The following is a 24,042-nucleotide window of genomic DNA, read 5'->3' on the forward strand; positions in this document are numbered from 1 at the left end:
CAGTGCAGCACAATATACTGCTCTAGCATTACCAGATACCACAGTGCAGCACAATATACTGCTCTAGCATTACCAGATACCACAGTGCAGCACAATATACTGCTCTAGCATTACCAGATACCACAGTGTAGCACAATATACTGCCCCAGCAGAACCAAATACCACAGTGCAGCACAATATACCGCACCAGCAGAAACAAATACCACAGTGCAGCACAATATACCGCACCAGCAGAAACAAATACCACAGTGCAGCACAATATACCGCACCAGCAGAAACAAATACCACAGTGCAGCACAATATACTGCTCTAGCATTACCAGATACCACAGTGCAGCACAATATACTGCTCCAGCAAAATAAAATACCACAGTGCAGCCCAAAATACGTCCCCAAAAAATGCTCCACTGTGGTGGCCAGTGCCACGTTCTGTCCTCCTACTCCTGTTGCCGCGGGATGGCAATACAGTAGAATTTAGGAAGTCAGGAAGGCACCTGTTGCTGCCAGCCAGGTATACAGGCATACTTACCAACATTTCAGCTGGTAAGATTCAGTCATATACGCCTGGAAACACCCACTTATGGGTGGAGTTTTTGTTACCCAAGCCCAATTTCGACCCAGGGCACTGCAAATTTGCCAGGACTATCTCTGAAAATCAGGGGCAGTCCCGGCAAATTGGAGACAGTAAGCATGCATAGGTACTTGACACTCCCAGCTATTGGATGGCGGTCATGAGGAGGGCTCAGGTAGCCTCCTGGGCATCGGCCCACCAGGAAGTTTCCCTGGCCAGTCCGCCCCTGGAGATGGGCACCACTGTTTGGTAGACGGCTGTTGACTGTATATAGCCACCTTTAGACAAAATTAGTAAATTTGCCTCCATCACTCCATGCTTAATACCATGTGGCGTCTACATGAACGTTTGGTGGCCATCTTCATGAAGATGTGCCCACAGCCACAAGTAATGACCCCCAGGACCCTGTCAGTCACAGACTGTAGCACATCCTTCTCTAGCACAGGCTCCCGCGCTCGGCTGCTGAGGAGTAGACGCGACCACTTAGAGATAAGTGGTTGTCATGGTTTCTGGGGTCACATGTAGCTGCGGGCTCCTCTTTGGCTGATACAATACGGCGGTGACTGCGGTAGGCGGAGGACGCTCTGCCCTGAACCCCGACTCTCTAGTCACTGGGCCGGGATTAGGAGTACAATGGTGAGGGCGCAGTGTGCAGGCGGCTGCTGCTGATTACGGGTTGTCGTCGCCTCCCGCGGCTTATCTTTTGCCACTGTCTCCCCGGGAAGTATGTGAGCCGCGGCGTGGGAAGGGGGACCGCTCTATTGGATTGTGCCAGTGTGGATGGCAGCGCGGCCTGCTTTGTGTCTTCTTCTAGAGCCCATGGAAGTCCCGCACTGATTAGAGAGCATCGTGCCTAGGTGTATGGCGAGCAGGTGACGGTGCCTGCGTCTGTACCATTGCAGTGGTCACCCCCGTCTGCTCACACGCATTACCTGCACCAGCTGCCATTGTGCAGCCGCCTCCCGCCCCTACACCCCTACACCCCATCACCCCCACTGACCGTCGCCCCAGGGATGAGTATAGAAATCCCAGAGGGGCTGACGGAGCTGCTGCAGAGCTTTACCGTGGAGGTGCTGAGGAAGCAGCCGGAGGACCTGCTGGAATTCGCCCTGCAGTACTTCACCCAGCTAAAGGAGAGCCAGGGGGCTGCCCTCAGCCATGGCACCCACCTACCCTTCAGGCATGCCAAAGGGGTCAACTTTGCTGAGGAGCCCATGCAGACCGACTCTGAGAACGGGGACGAGGAGGATGACGAGGAGGAATTTGTCGGTGAGTCTCACTGCTGATGGAGGGGTTGTCGGCTAGCTTAGCAATTCAGAGAGAGCCTGTGTATATTATATAGGTGTATATTATATATGTGTACTGTGTATGAGCTATGTGTATATTATATATGTGTACTGTGTATGAGCTATGTGTATATTATATATGTGTATATTATATATGTGTACTGTGTATGAGCTATGTGTATATTATATATGTGTATATTATATATGTGTACTGTGTATGAGCCATGTGTATATTATATATGTGTACTGTGTATGAGCGATATATGTATATTATATATGTGCTATGTGTATATTATATATGTGTACTGTGTATGAGCTATGTGTATATTATATATGTGTATATTATATATGTGTACTGTGTATGAGCTATGTGTATATTATATATGTGTATATTATATATGTGTACTGTGTATGAGCCATGTGTATATTATATATGTGTACTGTGTATGAGCGATATATGTATATTATATATGTGCTATGTGTATATTATATATGTGTACTGTGTATGAGCTATGTGTATATTATATATGTGTATATTATATATGTGTACTGTGTATGAGCTATGTGTATATTATATATGTGTATATTATATATGTGTACTGTGTATGAGCCATGTGTATATTATATATGTGTACTGTGTATGAGCGATATATGTATATTATATATGTGCTATGTGTATATTATATATGTGTACTGTGTATGAGCTATGTGTATATTATATATGTGTATATTATATATGTGTACTGTGTATGAGCTATGTGTATATTATATATGTGTACTGTGTATGAGCCATGTGTATATTATATATGTGTACTGTGTATGAGCGATATATGTATATTATATATGTGTACTGTGTATGAGCTATGTGTATATTATATATGTGTACTGTGTATGAGCTATGTGTATATTATATATGTGTACTGTGTATGAGCTATGTGTATATTATATATGTGTACTGTGTATGAGCTATGTGTATATTATATATGTGTATATTATATATGTGTACTGTGTATGAGCTATGTGTATATTATATATGTGTATATTATATATGTGTACTGTGTATGAGCCATGTGTATATTATATATGTGTACTGTGTATGAGCGATATATGTATATTATATATGTGCTATGTGTATATTATATATGTGTACTGTGTATGAGCTATGTGTATATTATATATGTGTATATTATATATGTGTACTGTGTATGAGCTATGTGTATATTATATATGTGTATATTATATATGTGTACTGTGTATGAGCCATGTGTATATTATATATGTGTACTGTGTATGAGCGATATATGTATATTATATATGTGTACTGTGTATGAGCTATGTGTATATTATATATGTGTACTGTGTATGAGCTATGTGTATATTATATATGTGTACTGTGTATGAGATATGTGTATATTATATATGTGTACTGTGTATGAGATATGTGTATATTATATATGTGTACTGTGTATGAGATATGTGTATATTATTATATATGTGTACTGTGTATGAGATATGTGTATATTATTATATATGTGTACTGTGTATGAGATATGTGTATATTATTATATATGTGTACTGTGTATGAGATGTGTATATTATATATGTGTACTGTGTATGAGCGATATATGTATATTATATATATGTGTATTGTGGACATACTGATGTGTATGACATATACAGTCAGTAGGGATCGACCGATATTGATTTTTTTAGGGCCGATACCGATAATTTGTGAACTTTCAGGCCAATAGCCGATAATTTATACCGATATTCTGGGAATTTTCATCTTTGAAAAAAAAAAATTTCCTACACAAATCTGCTGAAAATTAATATGTTTATTGTTAGTGTGTGGGTTTTTATTTTTTATTTTTTGTAAATCTTTCTTTTTCATTTACACTTAATATTTTTATTTTTTTTACAAACTTTTAGCCCCCTTAGGGACTAGAACCCTTGTCCTATTCACCCTGATAGATCTCTATCAGGGTGAATAGGATCTCACACTGTCCCTGCTGTTCTGTGCACACAGCAGCATGGAGCTTACCATGGCAGCCAGGGCTTCAGTAGCGTCCTGGCTGCCATGGTAACCGATCGGAGCCCCAGGATTACACAGCTGGGGCTCCGATTGGAGGAGCAGGGGAGAGGGGAGCCTGTGGTCACTGCCACCAATGATTAATACTGGGGGGCACACTGCGACCAATGTTTTTAATACTGGGATGGGGGTGGGGGGCGCACTGCTCCACCAATGATTAATACTGGGGGGCGCACTGCGCCACCAATGAAGAGAAATCTCTCATTAATTCATATACAGGAGGCGGGAGCTGGCTGCAGAATCATATAGCCGGCTCCCGACCTCTTGAGTGGTAGCTGCGATCCGCGGCACCTGAGGGGTTAACTACCGCAGATCGCAGCTACCGCTCATAGAGGTCGGGAGCTGGCTATGTGATTCTGCAGCTAGCTCCCGCCTCCTGTATGTGAATTAATGAAAGACTTATCTTCATTTGTGGCGCAGCGGCCACAGCCCCTCCCCTTCTTTTGTCCTCTCTCCTCTAATTGGCGGCAGCGGCATCACAGGGGGAGGGAGACACTGCTTCCTTCTCCCCTGTGCTGCTGAGGGAACACAGAGAGCGCTGAGAGCAGCGCGTTCTGTGTTCCCAATACGTTATCGGTATATCGGCAAAATAGATGCAGATAACGTTCAAAATCCTGAATATCGGCCGATAATATCGGTAAAACCGATAATCGGTCGATCCCTAACAGTCAGGTCCATAAATATTGGGACATGGACACAATTCTCACATTTTTGGCTCTATACACCACCACAATGGATTTGAAATGAAACGAACAAGATGTGCTTTACCTGCAGACTGTCAGCTTTAATTTGAGGTTATTTACATCCAAATCAGGTGAACGGTGTAGAAATTACAACAGTTTGCATATGTGCCTCCCACTTGTTAAGGGACCAAAAGTAATGGGACAGAATAATAATCATAAATCAAACTTTCACTTATTAACCACCTCCGGACCGCTGTACGCACAGACGCGTCCTGGAGGTGGTTGATTCATTCCTCCTGGACGCGCCGGCGCGTCCTCTCGCGAGACGCGAGATTTCCTGTGAACGTGCGCACACAGGCGCGCGCGTTCACAGGATCAGAAGGTAAGCGAGTGGATCTCCAGCCTGCCAGCGGCGATCGTTCGCTGGCAGGCTGGAGATTTGATTTTTTTAACCCCTAACAGGTATATTAGACGCTGTTTTGATAACAGCGTCTAATATACCTGCTACCTGGTCCTCTGGTGGTCCCCTTTGTTTGGATCGACCACCAGAGGACACAGGTAGCTCAGTAATATGTTGCACCAAGCACCACTACACTATACCCCCCCCCCCCGTCACTTATTAACCCCTTATTCACCCTTGATCACCCCTGATCACCCCATATAGACTCCCTGATCACCCCCCTGTCATTGATTACCCCCCTGTCATTGATTACCCCCCTGTAAAGCTCCATTCAGATGTCCGCATGATTTTTACGGATCCACTGATAGATGGATCGGATCCGCAAAACGCATACGGACGTCTGAATGGAGCCTTACAGGGGCGTGATCAATGACTGTGGTGATCACCCCATATAGACTCCCTGATCACCCCCCTGTCATTGATTACCCCCCTGTAAAGCTCCATTCAGACGTCCGCATGATTTTTACGGATCCACTGATAGATGTATCGGATCCGCAAAACACATACAGGTGTCTCCCTGGAGCCTTCCAGGGGGGGTGATCACCCCATATAGACTCCCTGATCCCCCCCTGTCATTGATCACCCCCCTGTCATTGATCACCCCCCTGTAAGGCTCCATTCAGACATTTTTTTGGCCCAAGTTAGCGGAAATTTTTTTTTTTTTCTTACAAAGTCTCATATTCCACTAACTTGTGTAAAAAAATAAAATCTCACATGAACTCACCATACCCCTCACGGAATCCAAATGCGTAAAATTTTTTAGAGATTTATATTCCAGACTTCTTCTCACGCTTTAGGGCCCCTAGAATGCCAGGGCAGTATAAATTCCCCACATGTGACCCCATTTCGGAAAGAAGACACCCCAAGGTATTCCGTGAGGGGCATATTGAGTCCATGAAAGATTGAAATTTTTGTCCCAAGTTAGCGGAAAGGGAGACTTTGTGAGAAAAAAATAAATAAAATCAATTTCCGCTAACTTGTGCCAAAAGAAAAATATTTCTATGAACTCGCCATGCCCCTCATTGAATACCTTGGGGTGTCTTCTTTCCAAAATGGGGTCACATGTGGGGTATTTATACTGCCCTGGCATTCTAGGGGCCCTAAAGCGTGAGAAGAAGTCTGGGATCCAAATGTCTAAAAATGCCCTCATAAAAGGAATGTGGGCCCCTTTGCGCATCTAGGCTGCAAAAAAGTGTCACACATCTGGTATCGCCGTACTCAGGAGAAGTTGGGCAATGTGTTTTGGGGTGTCATTTTACATATACCCATGCTGGGTGAGATAAATATCTTGGTCAAATGCCAACTTTGTATAAAAAAATGGGAAAAGTTGTCTTTTGCCGAGATATTTCTCTCACCCAGCATGAGTATATGTAAAAAGACACCCCAAAACACATTTCCCAACTTCTCCTGAATACGGCGATACCACATGTGTGACACTTTTTTGCAGCCTAGGTGGGCAAAGGGGCCCACATTCCAAAGAGCACCTTTCGGATTTCACAGGTCATTTACCTACTTACCACACATTAGGGCCCCTGGAAAATGCCAGGGCAGTATAACTACCCCACAAGTGACCCCATTTTGGAAAGAAGACACCCCAAGGTATTCCGTGAGGGGCATGGCGAGTTCCTAGAATTTTATATTTTTTGTCACAAGTTAGCGGAAAATGATGATTTTTTTTATTTATTTTTTTTCCTTACAAAGTCTCATATTCCACTAACTTGTGACAAAAAATAAAAACTTCCATGAACTCACTATGCCCATCACGAAATACCTGGGGGTGTCTTCTTTCCAAAATGGGGTCACTTGTGGGGTAGTTATACTGCCCTGGCATTCTAGGGGCCCAAATGTGTGGTAAGAAGTTTGAAATCAAAATGTGTAAAAAATGACCAGTGAAATCCGAAAGGTGCTCTTTGGAATATGGGCCCCTTTGCCCACCTAGGCTGCAAAAAAGTGTCACACATGTGGTATCTCCGTACTCAGGAGAAGTTGGGGAATGTGTTTTGGGGTGTCATTTTACATATACCCATGCTGGGTGAGAGAAATATCTTGGCAAAAGACAACTTTTCCAATTTTTTTATACAAAGTTGGCATGTGACCAAGATATTTATCTCACCCAGCATGGGTATATGTAAAATGACACCCCAAAACACATTCACCAACTTCTCCTGTGTACTGCGATACCACATGTGTGGCACTTTTTTGCAGCCTAGGTGGGCAAAGGGGCCCATATTCCAAAGAGCACCTTTCGGATTTCACTGGTCATTTTTTACAGAATATGATTTCAAACTCCTTACCACACATTTGGGCCCCTAGAATGCCAGGGCAGTATAACTAACCCACAAGTGACCCCATTTTGGAAAGAAGACACCCCAAGGTATTCGCTGATGGGCATAGTGAGTTCATGGAAGTTTTTATTTTTTGTCACAAGTTAGTGGAATATGAGACTTTGTAAGAAAAAAAAAAAAAAAAAATCATAATTTTCCACTAACTTGTGACAAAAAAAAAAAATTCTAGGAACTCGCCATGCCCCTCACGGAACACCTTGGGGTGTCTTCTTTCTAAAATGGGGTCACTTGTGGGGTAGTTATACTGCCCTGGCATTCTAGGGGCCCAAATGTGTGGTAAGGAGTTTGAAATCAAATTCTGTAAAAAATGACCTGTGAAATCCGAAAGGTGCTCTTTGGAATGTGGGCCCCTTTGCCCACCTAAGCTGCAAAAAAGTGTCACACATCTGGTATCACCGTATTCAGGAGAAGTTGGGGAATGTGTTTTGGGGTGTCATTTTACATATACCCATGCTGGGTGAGAGAAATATCTTGGCAAAAGACAACTTTTCCCATTTTTTTATACAAAGTTGTCTTTTGCCAAGATATTTCTCTCACCCAGCATGGGTATATGTAAAATGACACCCGAAAACACATTCCCCAACTTCTCCTGAGTACGGAGATACCACATGTGTGACACTTTTTTGCAGCCTAGGTGGGCAAAGGGGCCCACATTCCAAAGAGCACCTTTCGGATTTCACAGGGCATTTTTTACAGAATTTGATTTCAAACTCCTTACCACACATTTGGGCCCCTAGAATCCCAGGGCAGTATAACTACCCCACAAGTGACCCCATTTTGGAAAGAAGACACCCCAAGGTATTCGCTGATGGGCATAGTGAGTTCATGGAAGTTTTTATTTTTTGTCACAAGTTAGTGGAATATGAGACTTTGTAAGAAAAAAAACACAAAAAAAAAAAACATCATTTTCCGCTAACTTGTGACAAAAAATAAAAAGTTCTATGAACTCACTATGCCCATCAGCTAATACCTTAGGGTGTCTACTTTCTGAAATGGGGTCATTTGTGGGGTGTTTGTACTGTCTGGGCATTGTAGAACCTCAGGAAACATGACAGGTGCTCAGAAAGTCAGAGCTGCTTCAAAAAGCGGAAATTCACATTTTTGTACCATAGTTTGTAAACGCTATAACTTTTACCCAAACCATTTTTTTTTTTACCCAAACATTTTTTTTTTATCAAAGACATGTAGAACAATAAATTTAGAGCAAAATTTATATATGGATGTCGTTTTTTTTTGGAAAATTTTACAACTGAAAGTGAAAAATGTCATTTTTTTTGCAAAAAAATCGTTAAATTTCGATTAATAACAAAAAAAGTAAAAATGTCAGCAGCAATGAAATACCACCAAATGAAAGCTCTATTAGTGAGAAGAAAAGGAGGTAAAATTCATTTGGGTGGTAAGTTGCATGACCGAGCAATAAACGGTGAAAGTAGTGTAGGTCAGAAGTGTAAAAAGTGGCCTGGTCTTTCAGGGTGTTTAAGCACTGGGGGCTGAGGTGGTTAATACTTGGTTGCAAATCCTTTGCAGTCAATTACAGCCTGAAGTCTGGACATCACCAGATGCTGGGTTTCATCCATGGTGATGCTCTGCCAGGCCTCTACTGCAACTGTCTTCAGTTCCTGCTTGTTCTTGGGGCATTTTACCTTCAGTTTTGTCTTCAGCAAGTGAAATGCATGCTCAATCGGATTCAGGTCAGGTGATTGACTTGGCCATTGCATAACATTCCACTGCTTTACCTTAAAAAAACTCTTTGGTTGCTTTTGCCGTATGCTTTGGGTCATTGTCTATCTGCACTGTGTAGCGCCGTCCAATGAGTTCTGATTCATTTGGCTGAATATGAGCAGATAATATTGCCCGAAACACTTCAGAATTCATCCTGCTGCTTTTGTCAGCAGTCACATCATCGATAAATACAAGAGAACCAGTTCCATTGGCAGCCATACATGCCCACGCCATGACACTAACACCACCATGCTTCACTGATGAGGTGGTATGCTTAGGATCATGAGCAGTTCCTTTCCTTCTCCATACTCTCCTCATCACTCTGGTACAAGTTAATCTTGGTCCCATCTGTACATAGGATGTTGTTCCAGAACTGTGAAGGCTTTTTTAGATGTCGTTTGGCAAACTCTAATCTGGCCTTCCTGTTTTTGAGGCTCACCAATGGTTTACATCTTGTGGTGAACCCTCTGTATTCTCTCTGGTGAAGTCTTCTCTTGATTGTTGACTTTGACACACATACACCTACCTCCTGGCGAGTGTTCTTGATCTGGCCAACTGTTGTGAAGGGTGTTTTCTTCACCAGAGAAAGAATTCTTCGGTCATCCACCACAGTTGTTTTCCGTGGTCTTCCGGGTCTTTTGGTGTTGCTGAGCTCACCGGTGCGTTCCTTCTTTTTAAGAATGTTCCAAACAGTTATTTTGCCCACGCCTAATGTTTTTGCTATCTCTCTGATGGGTTTGTTTTGTTTTTTTAGCCTAATGATGGCTTGCTTCACTGATAGTGACAGCTCTTTGGATCTCATCTTGAGAGTTGACAGCAACAGATTCCAAATACAAATAGCACACTTGAAATGAACTCTGGACCTTTTATCTGCTCATTGTAATTGGGATAATGAGGGAATAACACACATCTGGCCATGGAACAGCTGAGAAGCCAATTGTCCCATTACTTTTGGTCCCTTACCAAGTGGGAGGCACATATGCAAACTGTTGTAATTCCTACACCGCTCACCTGATTTGGATGTAAATACCCTCAAATTAAAGCGGACAGTCTGCAGTTAAAGGGTTTCTACCACCAGAAATACTGTTATGTAGCTGACTGACATTAGCGATGCGCTAATGTCAGCACTACATAACAGTATGTTTCTAACATTAGTCCCTGCAGCCGTTTTTTGTTAAAAAAGCACTTTTATTATATGCTAATGAGCCTCTAGGTGCTATGTGGGCATAATATCAGCACCTAGAGGCTCCGTCCACTTACCCATTATCCCGCCCAGGTCCAGTGTTGTGCCCGCCCAGCTCCTCTTGATTGATGGCACGGTCCGCCGCATCGCTGCCGAAATCCCGCGCCTGCGCCGTTCACTTCTGTCTTCGGCGCAGGCGCAGTGAGTGAATGATGCGATCCTGGTGCTGGATTCCTCACTGCGCCTGCGCCGACTACGTCACAGTGAGCAAGCCGGCATCAGGAGAGCGCCCTTCACTCACTGCGCCGAAGACAGAAGTGAACGACGCAGGCGTGGGATTTCGGCAGCGATGCGGCGGACCGTGCCATCAATCAAGAGGAGCTGGGCGGGCAGAACACTGGACCTGGGCGGGATAAAGCGTGAGTAGACGGAGCCTCTAGGTCAGTGATGGTGACCCTTTTAGAGACCGAGTGCCCAAAACTGCAACCAAATACCCACTTATTTATCGCAAAGTGCAGACACGGCAATTTAACCTAAATACCAATATAATATATCTTTCATGTCCTTTATCATTTATCTATAATAGATTAATAGCCTACATTTAATGCGCTGCCTGTGATGTTCATAGTGCGTCCTGGGGATGATGAATGGCAGGAAAAGTCTAAAGCATATTGCTATGCCATAGACTTTTGCCAGGGCGTGGGTGCCCACATAGAGGGCTCTGAGTGCCGCCTCTGGCACCTGTGCCATAGGTTCGCCATCACTGCTCTAGGTGCTGATTTTACATCCACATAGCACCTAGAGGCTCATTAGCATATAATAAAAGTGCTTTTTTAACAAAAACGGTTGCAGGGACTAATGTTAGAAACATACTGTTATGTATTGTGTTTTTTTTTGCCCCATAAGACGTAGCTGCCCATAAGACGCACCTAGGTTTTTGAGGAGGAAAAGAAGAAAAAAATATTTTGAAACAAAAGGTGTGCTTTTGGTGGGTTTTGAACTATGGACACTATTATGGGGGATCTGTGGATGGCACTGTTATGGAGGGGATCTGTGGATGGCACTGTTATGGGGGGGGGAGATCTGTAGATGACACTGCTATATATGTGTCATCCACAGATACCCCCCCCCCCCCCCTATAACAGTGTCCCCCAATACACAGGGCCCACTCACAGCAGTCTTCATATCTAAACTGTAATAATCCTTAAAGGGAGTCTTTCACCTATACTGACCATTATAGAACACTAACACCATTATCAGCATTATGGTCCCCAGATGTGAATGCTACTTACTGTTTAGCTGTCCGTCACTTATTTTCTTCAAAAAACACTTTTATTCAATATGCAAATTAGGTCTGAAGGTGCCCAGGGTCGGCGTTCAAGCAGCCGGTGCCCAGGCCTCTCGTCGCTATTCATATGAAACCCCTCCCCTTTCACCCCTCTGGCCCGCCCTAGGTTCTTCAGAAATCCAGCGCTGTTCACAAGATTTGCAGCTCCTGCGCACTTCATTTCCCATTCTGGCACATGCGCATTAAACGCTCTTGTGCCTCTGCCCAGAATGGGGAATGAAGTGCGCAGGAGCTGCAAATCTTGTGAACAGCGCTGGATTTCTGAAGAACCTAGGGCGGGCCAGAGGGGTGAAAGGGGAGGGGTTTCATATGAATAGCGACGAGAGGCCTGGGCACCGGCTGCTTGAACGCCGACCCTGGGCACCTTCAGACCTAATTTGCATATCGAATACAAGTGTTTTTTGAAGAAAATAAGCGACGGACAGCTAAACAGTAAGTAGCATTCCAATATGGGGACTATAATGCTGATAATGGTGTTAGTGTTCTATAACGGTCAGTATAGGTGAAAGACTCCCTTTAACATCTTGGTAACGTTAAAGTAGCGCTATCCCGTGTACTAGTACTTACTATCAAACTCCCGTAGCATGCAGGGCGGCCGGCAGTGTAATGTCACTCACTCACGTCATGCGCCTGCTGCATTAATAAAGTGGGAGGAGCAGGCGCATGACGTAAGTGAGTGACGTTATGCTGCTGCCCGCCCTGGATGCTACGGGAGTTTGATAGTAAGTACTAGTACACAGGATAGCGCTACTTTAACTAACGTTACCAAGATGTTAAGGATGATTACAGTTTAGATATTATACTGCTGTGAGCGGCGGGGCCCGGTGTAAGAGTACAGTGACTGCACTGGGCCCCGCCTCGATTCCAACAGCAGTTGCCGGCCTCCAGCCCTTCCTCCCTCCCCGCTGATACATCGCCGCTCTGTGCAGCATCGCAGCCGGCGATGTATCAGTGTTTTTAGCATAGTAAAAATGGCAGCATTCGCCCCATAAGACACACTGCCATTTCCCCCCCACTTTTGTGCGTCTTATGGTGCGAAAAATACGGTACGTGTATTGTGGACATACTGTTGTGTATGAGATGTGTATGTGTATATATGTGTATATTATATATGTGTATTGTGCACATACTGATGTGTATATTTTATATATGTGTACTGTCTGTGAACATACTGATGTGTATGAGATATGTATATTATGTGTATTGTGGACATACTGATGTGTATATATGTGTATATTATATATGTGTATTGTGGACATACTGATGTGTATGTGTATATTTTATATGTGTACTGTGGACATACTGATGTGTATATGAGTTATGTATATATGTGTATATTTTATATATGTGTACTGTGGACATACTGATGTGTATGAGATATGTATATATGTGTATTTTATATATGTGTACTGTGGACATACTGATGTGTATGAGATATGTATATATGTGTATATTTTATATATGTGTACTGTGGACATACTGATGTGTATGAGATATGTATATTATATGTGTATTGTGGACATACTGATGTGTATGAGATGTGTATATACAGTACAGACCAAAAGTTTGGACACAACTTCTCATTCAAAGAGTTTTCTTTATTTTCATGACTATGAAGGCATCAAAACTATGAATTAACACATGTGGAATTATATACATAACAAACAAGTGTGAAACAACTGAAAATATGTCATATTCTAGGTTCTTAAAAGTAGCCACCTTTTGCTTTGATTACTGCTTTGCACACTCTTGGCATTCTCTTGATGAGCTTCAAGAGGTAGTCCCCTGAAATGGTCTTCCAACAGTCTTGAAGGAGTTCCCAGAGATGCTTAGCACTTGTTGGCCCTTTTGCCTTCACTCTGCGGTCCAGCTCACCCCAAACCATCTCGATTGGGTTCAGGTCCGGTGACTGTGGAGGCCAGGTCATCTGGCGCAGCACCCCATCCCTCTCCTTCATGGTCAAATAGCCCTTACTTTCAAAGTTTTCCCAATTTTTCAGCTGACTGACTGGCTTCTCCTCAACGCAACTGATGGTCCCAACCCCATTTATAAGGCAAGAAATCCCACTTATTAAACCTGACAGGGCACACCTGTGAAGTGAAAACCATTTCAGGGGACTACCTCTTGAAGCTCATCAAGAGAATGCCAAGAGTGTGCAAAGCAGTAATCAAAGCAAAAGGTGGCTACTTTGAAGAACCTAGAATATGACATATTTTCTGTTGTTTCACACTTGTTTGTTATGTATATAATTCCACATGTGTTAGGCCTCATGCACACGACCGTTGTGTGCATCCGTGGCCATTGTGCCGTTTTCCGTTTTTTTTCGCGGACCCATTGACTTTCAATGGGTCCGTGGAAAAATCGGAAAATGCACCGTATTGCAGCCGAGATAGTGATCCGTGTATCCTGTCCGTCAAAAAAATATGACCTGTCCTATTTTTTTGACGGACAACGGTTCACGGACCCATTTAAGTCAATGGGTCCGTGAAAGAACACGGATGCACACAAGATTGCCATCCGTGTCCGTGATCAGTGGCCGTAGGTTACTTTAATACAGACAGATCCGAAGATCCGTCTGCATAAAAGCTTTTTCAGAGCTGAGTTTTCACTTTGTGAAAACTCAGATCCGACAGTATATTCTAACACAGAGGCGTTCCCATGGTGATGGGGACGCTTCAGGTTAGAATATACTAAAAGAACTGTGTACATGACTGCCCCCTGCTGCCTGGCAGGGGGGCAGCCCCCCCACCCTGTAGTTAACTCGTTGGTGGCCAGTGCGGCCGGCCCCCCTCCCTCCCCTGTAGTTAATTCGTTGGTGGCCAGTGGGCCCCCCCTCCCTCCCCTGTAGTTAACTCGTTGGTGGCCAGTGCGGCCGGCCCCCCTCCCTCCCCTGTAGTTAACTCGTTGGTGGCCAGTGGGCCCCCCTCCCTCCCCTGTAGTTAACTGATTGGTGGCCAGTGGGCCCTCTCCCCTCCTTTCCCCTCCTTCCCCCTCCTAATTAAAATCCCCCCCCCCTATCATTGGTGGCAGCGGAGAGTACCGATCGGAGTCCCAGTTTAATCGCTGGGGCTCCGATCGGTAACCATGGCAACCAGGACGCTACTGCAGTCCCGGTTGCCATGGTTACTTAGCAATTTGTAGAAGCATTATACTTACCTGCGAGCTGCGATGTCTGCGTCCGGCCGGGAGCTCCTCCTACTGGTAAGTGACAGGTCTGTGCGGCGCATTGCTTAATGACCTGTCACTTACCAGTAGGAGGAGCTCCCGGCCGGACACAGACATCGCATCTCGCAGGTAAGTATAATGCTTCTACAAATTGCTAAGTAACCATGGCAACCGAGACTGCAGTAGCGTCCTGGTTGCCATGGTTACCGATCGGAGCCCCAGCGATTAAACTGGGACTCCGATCGGTACTCTCCGCTGCCACCAACGAGTTAACTACAGGGGAGGGAGGGGGGCCGGCCGCACTGGCCACCAACGAGTTAACTACAGGGGAGGGATGGGGGCCCACTGGCCACCAATGAGTTAACTACAGGGAAGGGAGGGGGGGGGGCCGCACTGGCCACCAATGTGTTAACTACAGGGGGGGGCAGTCATGTACACAGTTCTTTTAGTGTATTCTAACCTGAAGTGTCCCCATGGGAACGCCTCTGTGTTAGAATATACTGTCGGATTTGAGTTTCACGATCTAACTCATATCCGACAGTATATTCTAACATAGAGGCGTTCCCATGGTGATGGGGACGCTTCAAGTTAAAATATACCATCGGATTAGAGAAAACTCCGATCCTATGGTATATTAACTCCTATCTTTACATTGAAAGTCAATGGGGGACGGATCCGTTTGAAATTTCACCATATTGTGTCAACGTCAAACGGATCCGTCCCCATTGACTTGCATTGTAATTCAGGACGGATCCGTTTGGCTCTGCACGGCCAGGCGGACACCAAAACGACTTTTTTCATGTCCGTGGATCCTCCAAAAATCAAGGAAGACCCACGGACGAAAAAACGGTCACGGATCACGGAAAAACGGAACCCGCAAAAAAATACGGTCGTGTGCATGAGGCCTTAATTCATAGTTTTGATGCCTTCAGTGGGAATCTACAATTTTCATAGTCATGAAAATAAAGAAAACTCTTTGAATGAGAAGGTGTGTCCAAACTTTTGGTCTGTACTGTATGTGTATATTATATAAGTGTATTGTAGACATACTGATGTGTATGAGATGTGTATACACTGAACAAAATATAAACACAACACTTTCGGTTTTGCTCCCATTTTGCATGAGCTGAACTCAAAGATCTGAAACATTTTCTACATACACAAAAGACCCATTACTCTCAAATATTGTTCACAAATCTGTCTAAATCTGAGTTAGGCTACTTTAACACTAGCGTTCGGGGCTCCGCTTGTGAGTTCCGTTTGAAGGCTCTCACAAGCGGCCCCGAACGGATCCGTACTGCCCTAATGCATTCTGAGTGGATGCGGATCCGCTCAGAATGCATCAGTCTGGCAGCGTTCAGCCTCCGCTCCGCTCAGCAGGCGGACACCTGAACGCAGCTTGCAGCGTTCGGGTGTCCGCCTGGCCGTGCGGAGGCAAACGGATCCGTCCAGACTTACAATGTAAGTCAATGGGGACGGATCCGTTTGGAGATGACACAGTATGGCTCAATTTTCAAACGGATCCGTCCCCCATTGACTTTCAATGTAAAGTCAAAACGGATCCGTTTGCATTATCATGAACAAAAAACAAAAACAAAAAACAAATTATTATTATTATTTTTTTTTGTTCATGGTTATGCAAACAGATCCGTTCTGAACGGATGCAAGCATTTGCATTATAGGAGCGGATCCGTCTGTGCAGACACCAGACGGATCCGCTCCTAACGCAAGTGTGAAAGTAGCCTTAGTGAGCACTTCTCCTTTGCCGAGATAATCCATCCCACCTCACAGGTGTGGCATATCAAGGTGCTGATTAGACAGCATGAATATTGCACAGGTGTGCCTTAGACTGCCCACAATAAAAGACCACTCTGAAATGTGCACAGTTTTGCCTTACTGGGAGGGGTCAGAAAACCAGTCAGTATCTTGTCTGGCCACCCTTTGCCTCACGCAGTGCAACACTTCTCCATCGCATTGAGTTAATCAGGTTGGTGATTGTGGCCTGTGGAATATTGGTCTGCTCCTCTTCAATAGCTGTGCGAAGTTGCAGAATATTGGCAGGACCTGGAACACTCTGTCGTATACGCCGATCCAGAGCATCTCAAACATGCTCAATGGGTGACATGTCCGGTGAGTATGCTGGCCATGCAAGAACTGGGATGTTTTCAGCTTCCAGGAATTGTGTACAGATCCTTGCAATATGGGGCCGTGCACTATCATGCTGCAACATGAGGTGATGGTTGTGGATGAATGGCACAACAATGGGCCTCGGGATCTCGTCACGGTATCTATGTGCATTCAAAATACCATCAATAAAATGCACCTGTGTTCGTTGTGCATAACATACCCCTGCCCATACCATAACCCTACCGCCACCATAGGCCACTCGATCCACAACGTTGACGTCAGCAAGCTGCTCACCCACACGTTGCCACACACGCTGTCTGCCATCTGCCCTGAACAGTGAAAACCGGGACTCATCCGTGAACAGAACGCCTCTCCAACGTGCCAGAAGCCTTCAAATGTGAGCATTTGCCCACTCAAGTCAGTTATGACGACTAACTGAAGTCGAGTCCAGAGCCCGATGAGGACGACAAGCATGCAGATGAGCTTTCCTGAGACGGTTTCTGACAGTTTGTGGCAGAAATTCTTTGGTTATGCAAACCGATTGTTGCTGCAGCTGTCCGGGTGGCTGGTCTCAGACGATCATGGAGGAGAACATGCTGGATGTGGAGGTCCTGGGCTGGTTACACGTGGTCTGTGGTTGTGAGGCCGGTTGGATGTATTGCCAAATTCTCTGAAACGCCTTTGGAGACAGCTTATGGTAGAGAAATTAACATTCATTGCACGGGCAACAGCTCTGGTAGACATTCCTGCAGTCAGCATGCCAATTGCATGCTTCCTCAAACGTTGCGATATCTGTGGAATTGTGCTGTGTGATCAAACAGCACATTTCAGAGTGGTCTTTTATTGTGGGAGTCTAAAGCACACCTGTGCAATATTCATGCTGTCTAATCAGCACCTTGATATGCCACACCTGTGAGGTGGGATGGATTATCTTGGCAAACGAGAAGTGCTCACTAACTCAGATTTAGACAGATTTGTGAACAACATTTGAGAGTCATGGGTCTTTTGTGTATGTAGAAAATGTTTCAGATCTTTGAGTTCAGCTCATGCAAAATGTGAGCAAAACCAAAAGTGTTGTGTTTTGCATTTTTGTTGTGTATGTGTATATTATATATGTGTATTGTGGACATACTGATGTGTATGAGACCCGATGTGTGGACATACAGATGTGCAGAGGTCGCAATAACGCCTGTACAAGCGTCATAGACGCCTGTTCAGGCCATTTTACTCCCTGGAAAAAGTCTAAGGCGTACCGATACGCCTTAGACTTTTCCCTGTCATTCATCAGCGCAGTGAGCGCTGTAAACGGCACAGGCAGCGCAGCGATGCTGCTGCTGCCTGAAACAACCAATAACAAGGCTCCTTACAGTGAGGAGCTTTGTGATTGGTCAGTTTGAGCAGCTGCCGGAGCTTATGGCACACTGCTCTGAAGTGAGGAAGCAGTCGCGTGATCCTCACTGACAGGGTAAGTGGCCTTGCTGGGAAATTTAGTGGTGGTCTGAGCGCCTTGTTTTTACCCTATAGTGATGAGTCTGAAGCGCTCAGCCGAGCGCCGTCTCTCCTCCCTGCTGAGTGCAGTACTGAAGACGGCCTCAATAGAAGGTCTAGGGGACCGTCTTCACTACCACGCTCAGCAGTGAGGAAAAGTGTCTGAGCACTTCAGACTCCTGCTCATAGAAGTCAGCGAGGGTCTCAGCGCTGGACATGCCAACAGGAGACCTCCATAATGGACCGACCTGTCACCCGTAGACCTCTACCTAGGTCACCTGTCAGCTTTCCTATGAATCCATCAAGGATAATTAATTGCAGCATGTTCCATCAGACGCTGAACTAGGGATATTGTGCGCTATAAGGATTTCTTCTGTAATGCGGCGACACATGGTGCTACAAGGACTGCATGTGGCCATTTACAGCCTCCAGGACATACAGTCCCTCTGTATAATCCAATAACCACAGCGGTGGTGGCAATTTTATGGCATTATCTGGTGGCATGAGATGCAATGGGTCATGGAAGACGAACTCCTCTTTATAGCAAGATCAAGCACAACACAAAATGACAGCCTCTATATCAGGAATCAGAAACCTCCGCCACTCCAGCTGTGCTGAAACTACAACTCCCAGTATCCTCCTTTTACTTCTTTAGGAGTTACAAGAACAACTGAGCAAGTGTGCATGCTGGGTGTTGTAGTTTCACAGCAGCTGGAGTGCCGAAGGTTGCTGCTCCCTAGATCTACAGGCGAGCCTGGTGGTTATCACTGCGTGATGTCATCATCCAGATCCACAACATGTGACTGTGGCGGTGCGAGCACCTGGCACCAGAGGTATGTGCCCGGGTCTTTAGCTGGTGCCCTTGGCACCAGCATGCACCACCATCCATTGTGCCTGTGTCCTGCTCTGCCAGTGCCTCAGGTCTCTTCAGAGTCTACCAACAGCCCCGGTGGCACCGACATACCCACTTGAGAGCTCCTCTGCAAGGACGTAACTTTGGTGGGCAGCAATGGCCACGTGATGGATGGCAAACCCCAGTGACCAGCAACACAAACAGCAGCAAATATTTAAGGGATTGTCCCAAGATCAACACTATTTACCTATCCATACTTGACCCAGAGAACACTAGAACATGGTAACCAAGGTGGGGCCCCCAGCGATCATGTACTTGAAGGGGACATGTCTGTTTTAGTAACGACTTGCATTTCCCATGCAATAACAATTCTGGGGAATCAATTCTTGTGACTCTATATTGTACCATTCCTCTATTATTCCTACTAGAACTTATGAACAAATTGCGAGTAGTCTGCAATAAAAGGTCCAGCGGGGGGTTACCAGTTGACAGCACTGATTGAATATCAGGCTGTGCAGTGACACCCCCATCTGGACCTTCACTGCAAACTGCTAGCAAGTCATTCATAACTAATAGCAGAAATAAGAGGAATTGTGCAACATAAAGTCATAAGACTAGATGCTCCAGGATTGTTATTACATGGGGGGTGCAAGTAGTTTCCAAAACAGAGAATTCCGGAGATGTGCAGGGTCCTCTTTAAATATCGATCTTAGGACAAACCCTTTAAACCTCATAAAATCACTGCAACAGTGACCTCAGTGGGGCCGACCCCCTCAGAGCAACAGTGACCTCAGTGGTGCCGACCCCCTCAGCCCAACAGTGTCCTCAGTGGTGCCGACCCCCTCAGCCCAACAGTGTCCTCAGTGGTGCCAACCCGCTCAGAGCAACAGTGTCCTCAGTGGTGCCGACCCCCTCAGCCCAACAGTGACCTCAGTGGTACCGACCCCCTCCGCCAACAGTGTCCTCAGTGGTGCCGACCCCCTCAGCCCAACAGTGACCTCAGCTAAATAAAAAATAGTCTAAATTTGCTATTTATGCATGGAAGACAGTTCTAGAGTACTAGTAATGGTTTCCCTGCATAAATAGCAACCCCTTAATGTTATACAGGCCTTCGTATTAACTATTTGAATTACTGTAACTTTCGTACTCCTCATCGGCTGAAAATACTCCTCAAAAATGGTAAGAGGAGTATTTTTACTCCAGAAAAAATGTAGCGCGACTTCTGCAGATGTGTATGACATGTATGTGTATTGTGCACATACTGATGTGTATGAGATATGTATGTATATCAGTATATTTTATATATATGTGTGTGTATATGATATATATGTTTATGTATATATGTATATTCTATACATACTGATGTGTATATATCAGTATATGTGTTTAATATGTATATTCTGTACATATGATATATATGTGTTTTCTATACATACTTATGTGTATGAGATACGTACGTGTGTGTGTGTGTGTATATATATATATATATATATAATATATGTGTATAATATGTATAATCGACACATATGTGTATATGATATACACTGCTCAAAAAAATAAAGGGAACACAAAAATAACACATCCTAGATCTGAATTAATTAAAATATTCTTCTGAAATACTTTGTTCTTTACATAGTTGAATGTGCTGACAACAAAATCACACAAAAAAAAAAAATGGAAATCAAATTTTTCAACCCATGGAGGTCTGGATTTGGAGTCACACTCAAAATTAAAGTGGAAAAACACACTACAGGCTGATCCAACTTTGATGTAATGTCCTTAAAACAAGTCAAAATGAGGCTCAGTAGTGTGTGTGGCCTCCACGTGCCTGTATGACCTCCCTACAACGCCTGTGCATGCTCCTGATGAGGTGGCGGACGGTCTCCTGAGGGATCTCCTCCCAGACCTGAACTAAAGCATCTGCCAACTCCTGGACAGTCTGTGGTGCAACGTGACGTTGGTGGATAGAGCAAGACATGATGTTCCAGATGTGCTCAATTGGATTCAGGTCTGGGGAACGGGCGGACCAGTCCATAGCATCAATGCCTTCGTCTTGCAGGAACTGCTGACACACTCCAGCCACATGAGGTCTAGCATTGTCTTGCATTAGGAGGAACCCAGGGCCAACCGCACCAGCATATGGTCTCACAAGGGGTCTGAGGATCTCATCTCGGTACCTAATGGCAGTCAGGCTACCTCTGGCGAGCACATGGAGGGCTGTGCGGCCCTCCAAAGAAATGCCACCCCACACCATTACTGACCCAATGCCAAACTGGTCATGCTGGAGGATGTTGCAGGCAGCAGAACGTTCTCCACAGCGTCTCCAGACTCTGTCACGTCTGTCACATGTGCTCAGTGTGAACCTGCTTTCATCTGTGAAAAGCACAGGGCGCCAGTGGCGAATTTGCCAATCTTGGTGTTCTCTGGCAAATGCCAAACGTCCTGCACGGTGTTGGGCTGTAAGCACAACCCCTACCTGTGGATGTCGGGCCCTCTTATCACCCTCAGGGAGTCTGTTTCTGACCGTTTGAGCAGACACATGCACATTTGTGGCCTGCTGGAGGTCATTTTGCAGGGCTCTGGCAGTGCTCCTCCTGTTCCTCCTTGCACAAAGGCAGAGGTAGCGGTCCTGCTGCTGGGTTGTTGCCCTCCTACGGCCTCCTCCACGTCTCCTGATGTACTGGCCTGTCTCCTGGTAGCGCCTCCATGCTCTGGACACTACGCTGACAGACACAGCAAACCTTCTTGCCACAGCTCGCATTGATGTGCCATCCTGGATAAGCTGCACTACCTGAGCCACTTGTGTGGGTTGTAGACTCCGTCTCATGTTACCACTAGAGTGAAAGCACCGGCAGCATTCAAAAGTGACCAAAACATCAGCCAGGAAGCATAGGAACTGAGAAGTGGTCAGGTCACCACCTGCAGAACCACTCCTTTATTGGGGGTGTCTTGCTAATTGCCTATAATTTCCACCTGTTGTCTATCCCATTTGCACAACAGCATGTGAAATTGATTGTCACTCAGTGTTGCTTCCTAAGTGGACAGTTTGATTTCACAAAAGTGTGATTGACTTGGAGTTACATTGTGTTGTTTAAGTGTTCCCTTTATTTTTTTGAGCAGTATATATGTCTATGTATATATGTGTAATCTATACATACTTATGTGTATGTGACTTTGTATGTGTATGTATATGATATATATGTACTTCATATATGTGTGTGATATCCATATATATTTTTTTATATGTATATGCGATATGTATGTGTTCTCTATTTATGTAAAAGGCCTCATTTACACGTCATATCCACGTTGCAGTCCACAAACCACAGATCTGCAAAATATAGACACTGTCTGTGTGTAATCCGCATTTTTCTAGAGTTTACTAATTTACTAGATTTTCTGAGTTTACTAGAAATCACTGTTCTTGCCTGCAATATGGACCAGAATAGCGACATCTATCATTTTCAGTACGGACACACAAATGTGGACAGCACACAGATAACATCCATGTTCTTTGCGTTTTTAATTTTTTTGCATACCCATAGAAATTAATGGGTCTGGACACAGCGCCCGAATGCCAGTCAGACACAGATAAAAAAAAAAAAAGTGGTTGTGTGCATGATGTGTATGTGTACAAAATATATGTACTATTTGTGGATTTTCTATACAGTATGTGTATAAGGTATTTTTTTTTGGGGGGGGGCTTGTAAAAACTAAAAATAAAAATAGCCATTAATTTCATAATGTACATTTTTTTTTTTTTTTTTTATTTGTTCACACAGTTTTTGCGTGTTTATTTTAGCCATTTTTCAGTCTAGTTAGTATGGTTGAAAAATGTTTGTCCATCAAGTTGAGCCAGGACATAGGAAAGGGTGTGTATACGGGAAACAGGTATGATTAGATTTTCGAAATTTTATTTCCTCTGATCCAGTGGAAGGTAAAAAGAATAATATAAGGCTCAAATTAAACTCCCATAAAAGAGACACATTCCCTTACTGAGTTGTGGACTGGAATTAATCTTTGGGACATTCCAGCTCGCCTGTGGGTAAATCCCAGAAGCACAGATAACACCTGGATCCTTAAAGTGTAAATGTTAATTCATTTTTTTAATGTGTAGGGGGCAGTGAGTATGCCAATTTTGACACAAAAATATGGAAAAATCCAGCTTCCATAAAAATCCATAGTTTATTTATGCAAAAAGATAAAAAGCCATGCACACAGACAACAGCATCTACATGGTTTGAGTCATTACATACAGACCCTTACTCATGACATATGTATATGGCTTTTTATCTTTTTGAATAAATAAACTATGAATTTTTAGCGAAGCTGGATTTTTCCATATTTTGTGTCAAGTTTATTGGGGAATATTGTGCAGTTGAAAGGAGGCTCTAGTACTCTGTCGGGCCGCCTCCAGCCTGGATACAAGGTGAGATACAATTGTGCATGGAGGAATGCAGATTCCTTTTGGTATCCCATGGCAAATTTGCCCACGGATTTTGCATCTGGACCTGTAGATCCTGCACACTTGTAGGTTGCCGAAGTTGGCGTCCCAGCTGGTCTCATAAATGTTCAATTGGTGATGAATCTGGAGACTGGGAAGGCCAAGGAAGAGATGTAACCTGGTGGAGACATTCCTGGGAAACCCTTGTGTGTGGGTGAGCATTATCCTGCTCCAAGATGACAGTTGGATGCCCTGCTGTAAGAGGCAAGACAAGTGGCC

General features: G+C 44.5%; 1 protein-coding gene across 1 annotated transcript in view; it reads left to right on the forward strand.

Moving 5' to 3' along the window:
• Positions 1 to 1,100: 1,100 nt before the first annotated feature.
• The window catches only part of PRKAR2B (protein kinase cAMP-dependent type II regulatory subunit beta), a 219,360-nt gene continuing 196,418 nt past the window's right edge, over positions 1,101 to 24,042 (forward strand). The window contains exon 1 of the mRNA XM_040412807.1: positions 1,101 to 1,839. Within this exon, the coding sequence (XP_040268741.1) occupies positions 1,584 to 1,839 (256 nt within the window). The 5' untranslated portion in view covers positions 1,101 to 1,583. The remainder of the gene's footprint in view (positions 1,840 to 24,042) is intronic.

This window comes from Bufo bufo, chromosome 1 (genome assembly GCF_905171765.1).
Source record: "Bufo bufo chromosome 1, aBufBuf1.1, whole genome shotgun sequence".
Classification (NCBI taxonomy): Eukaryota; Metazoa; Chordata; class Amphibia; order Anura; family Bufonidae; genus Bufo; species Bufo bufo.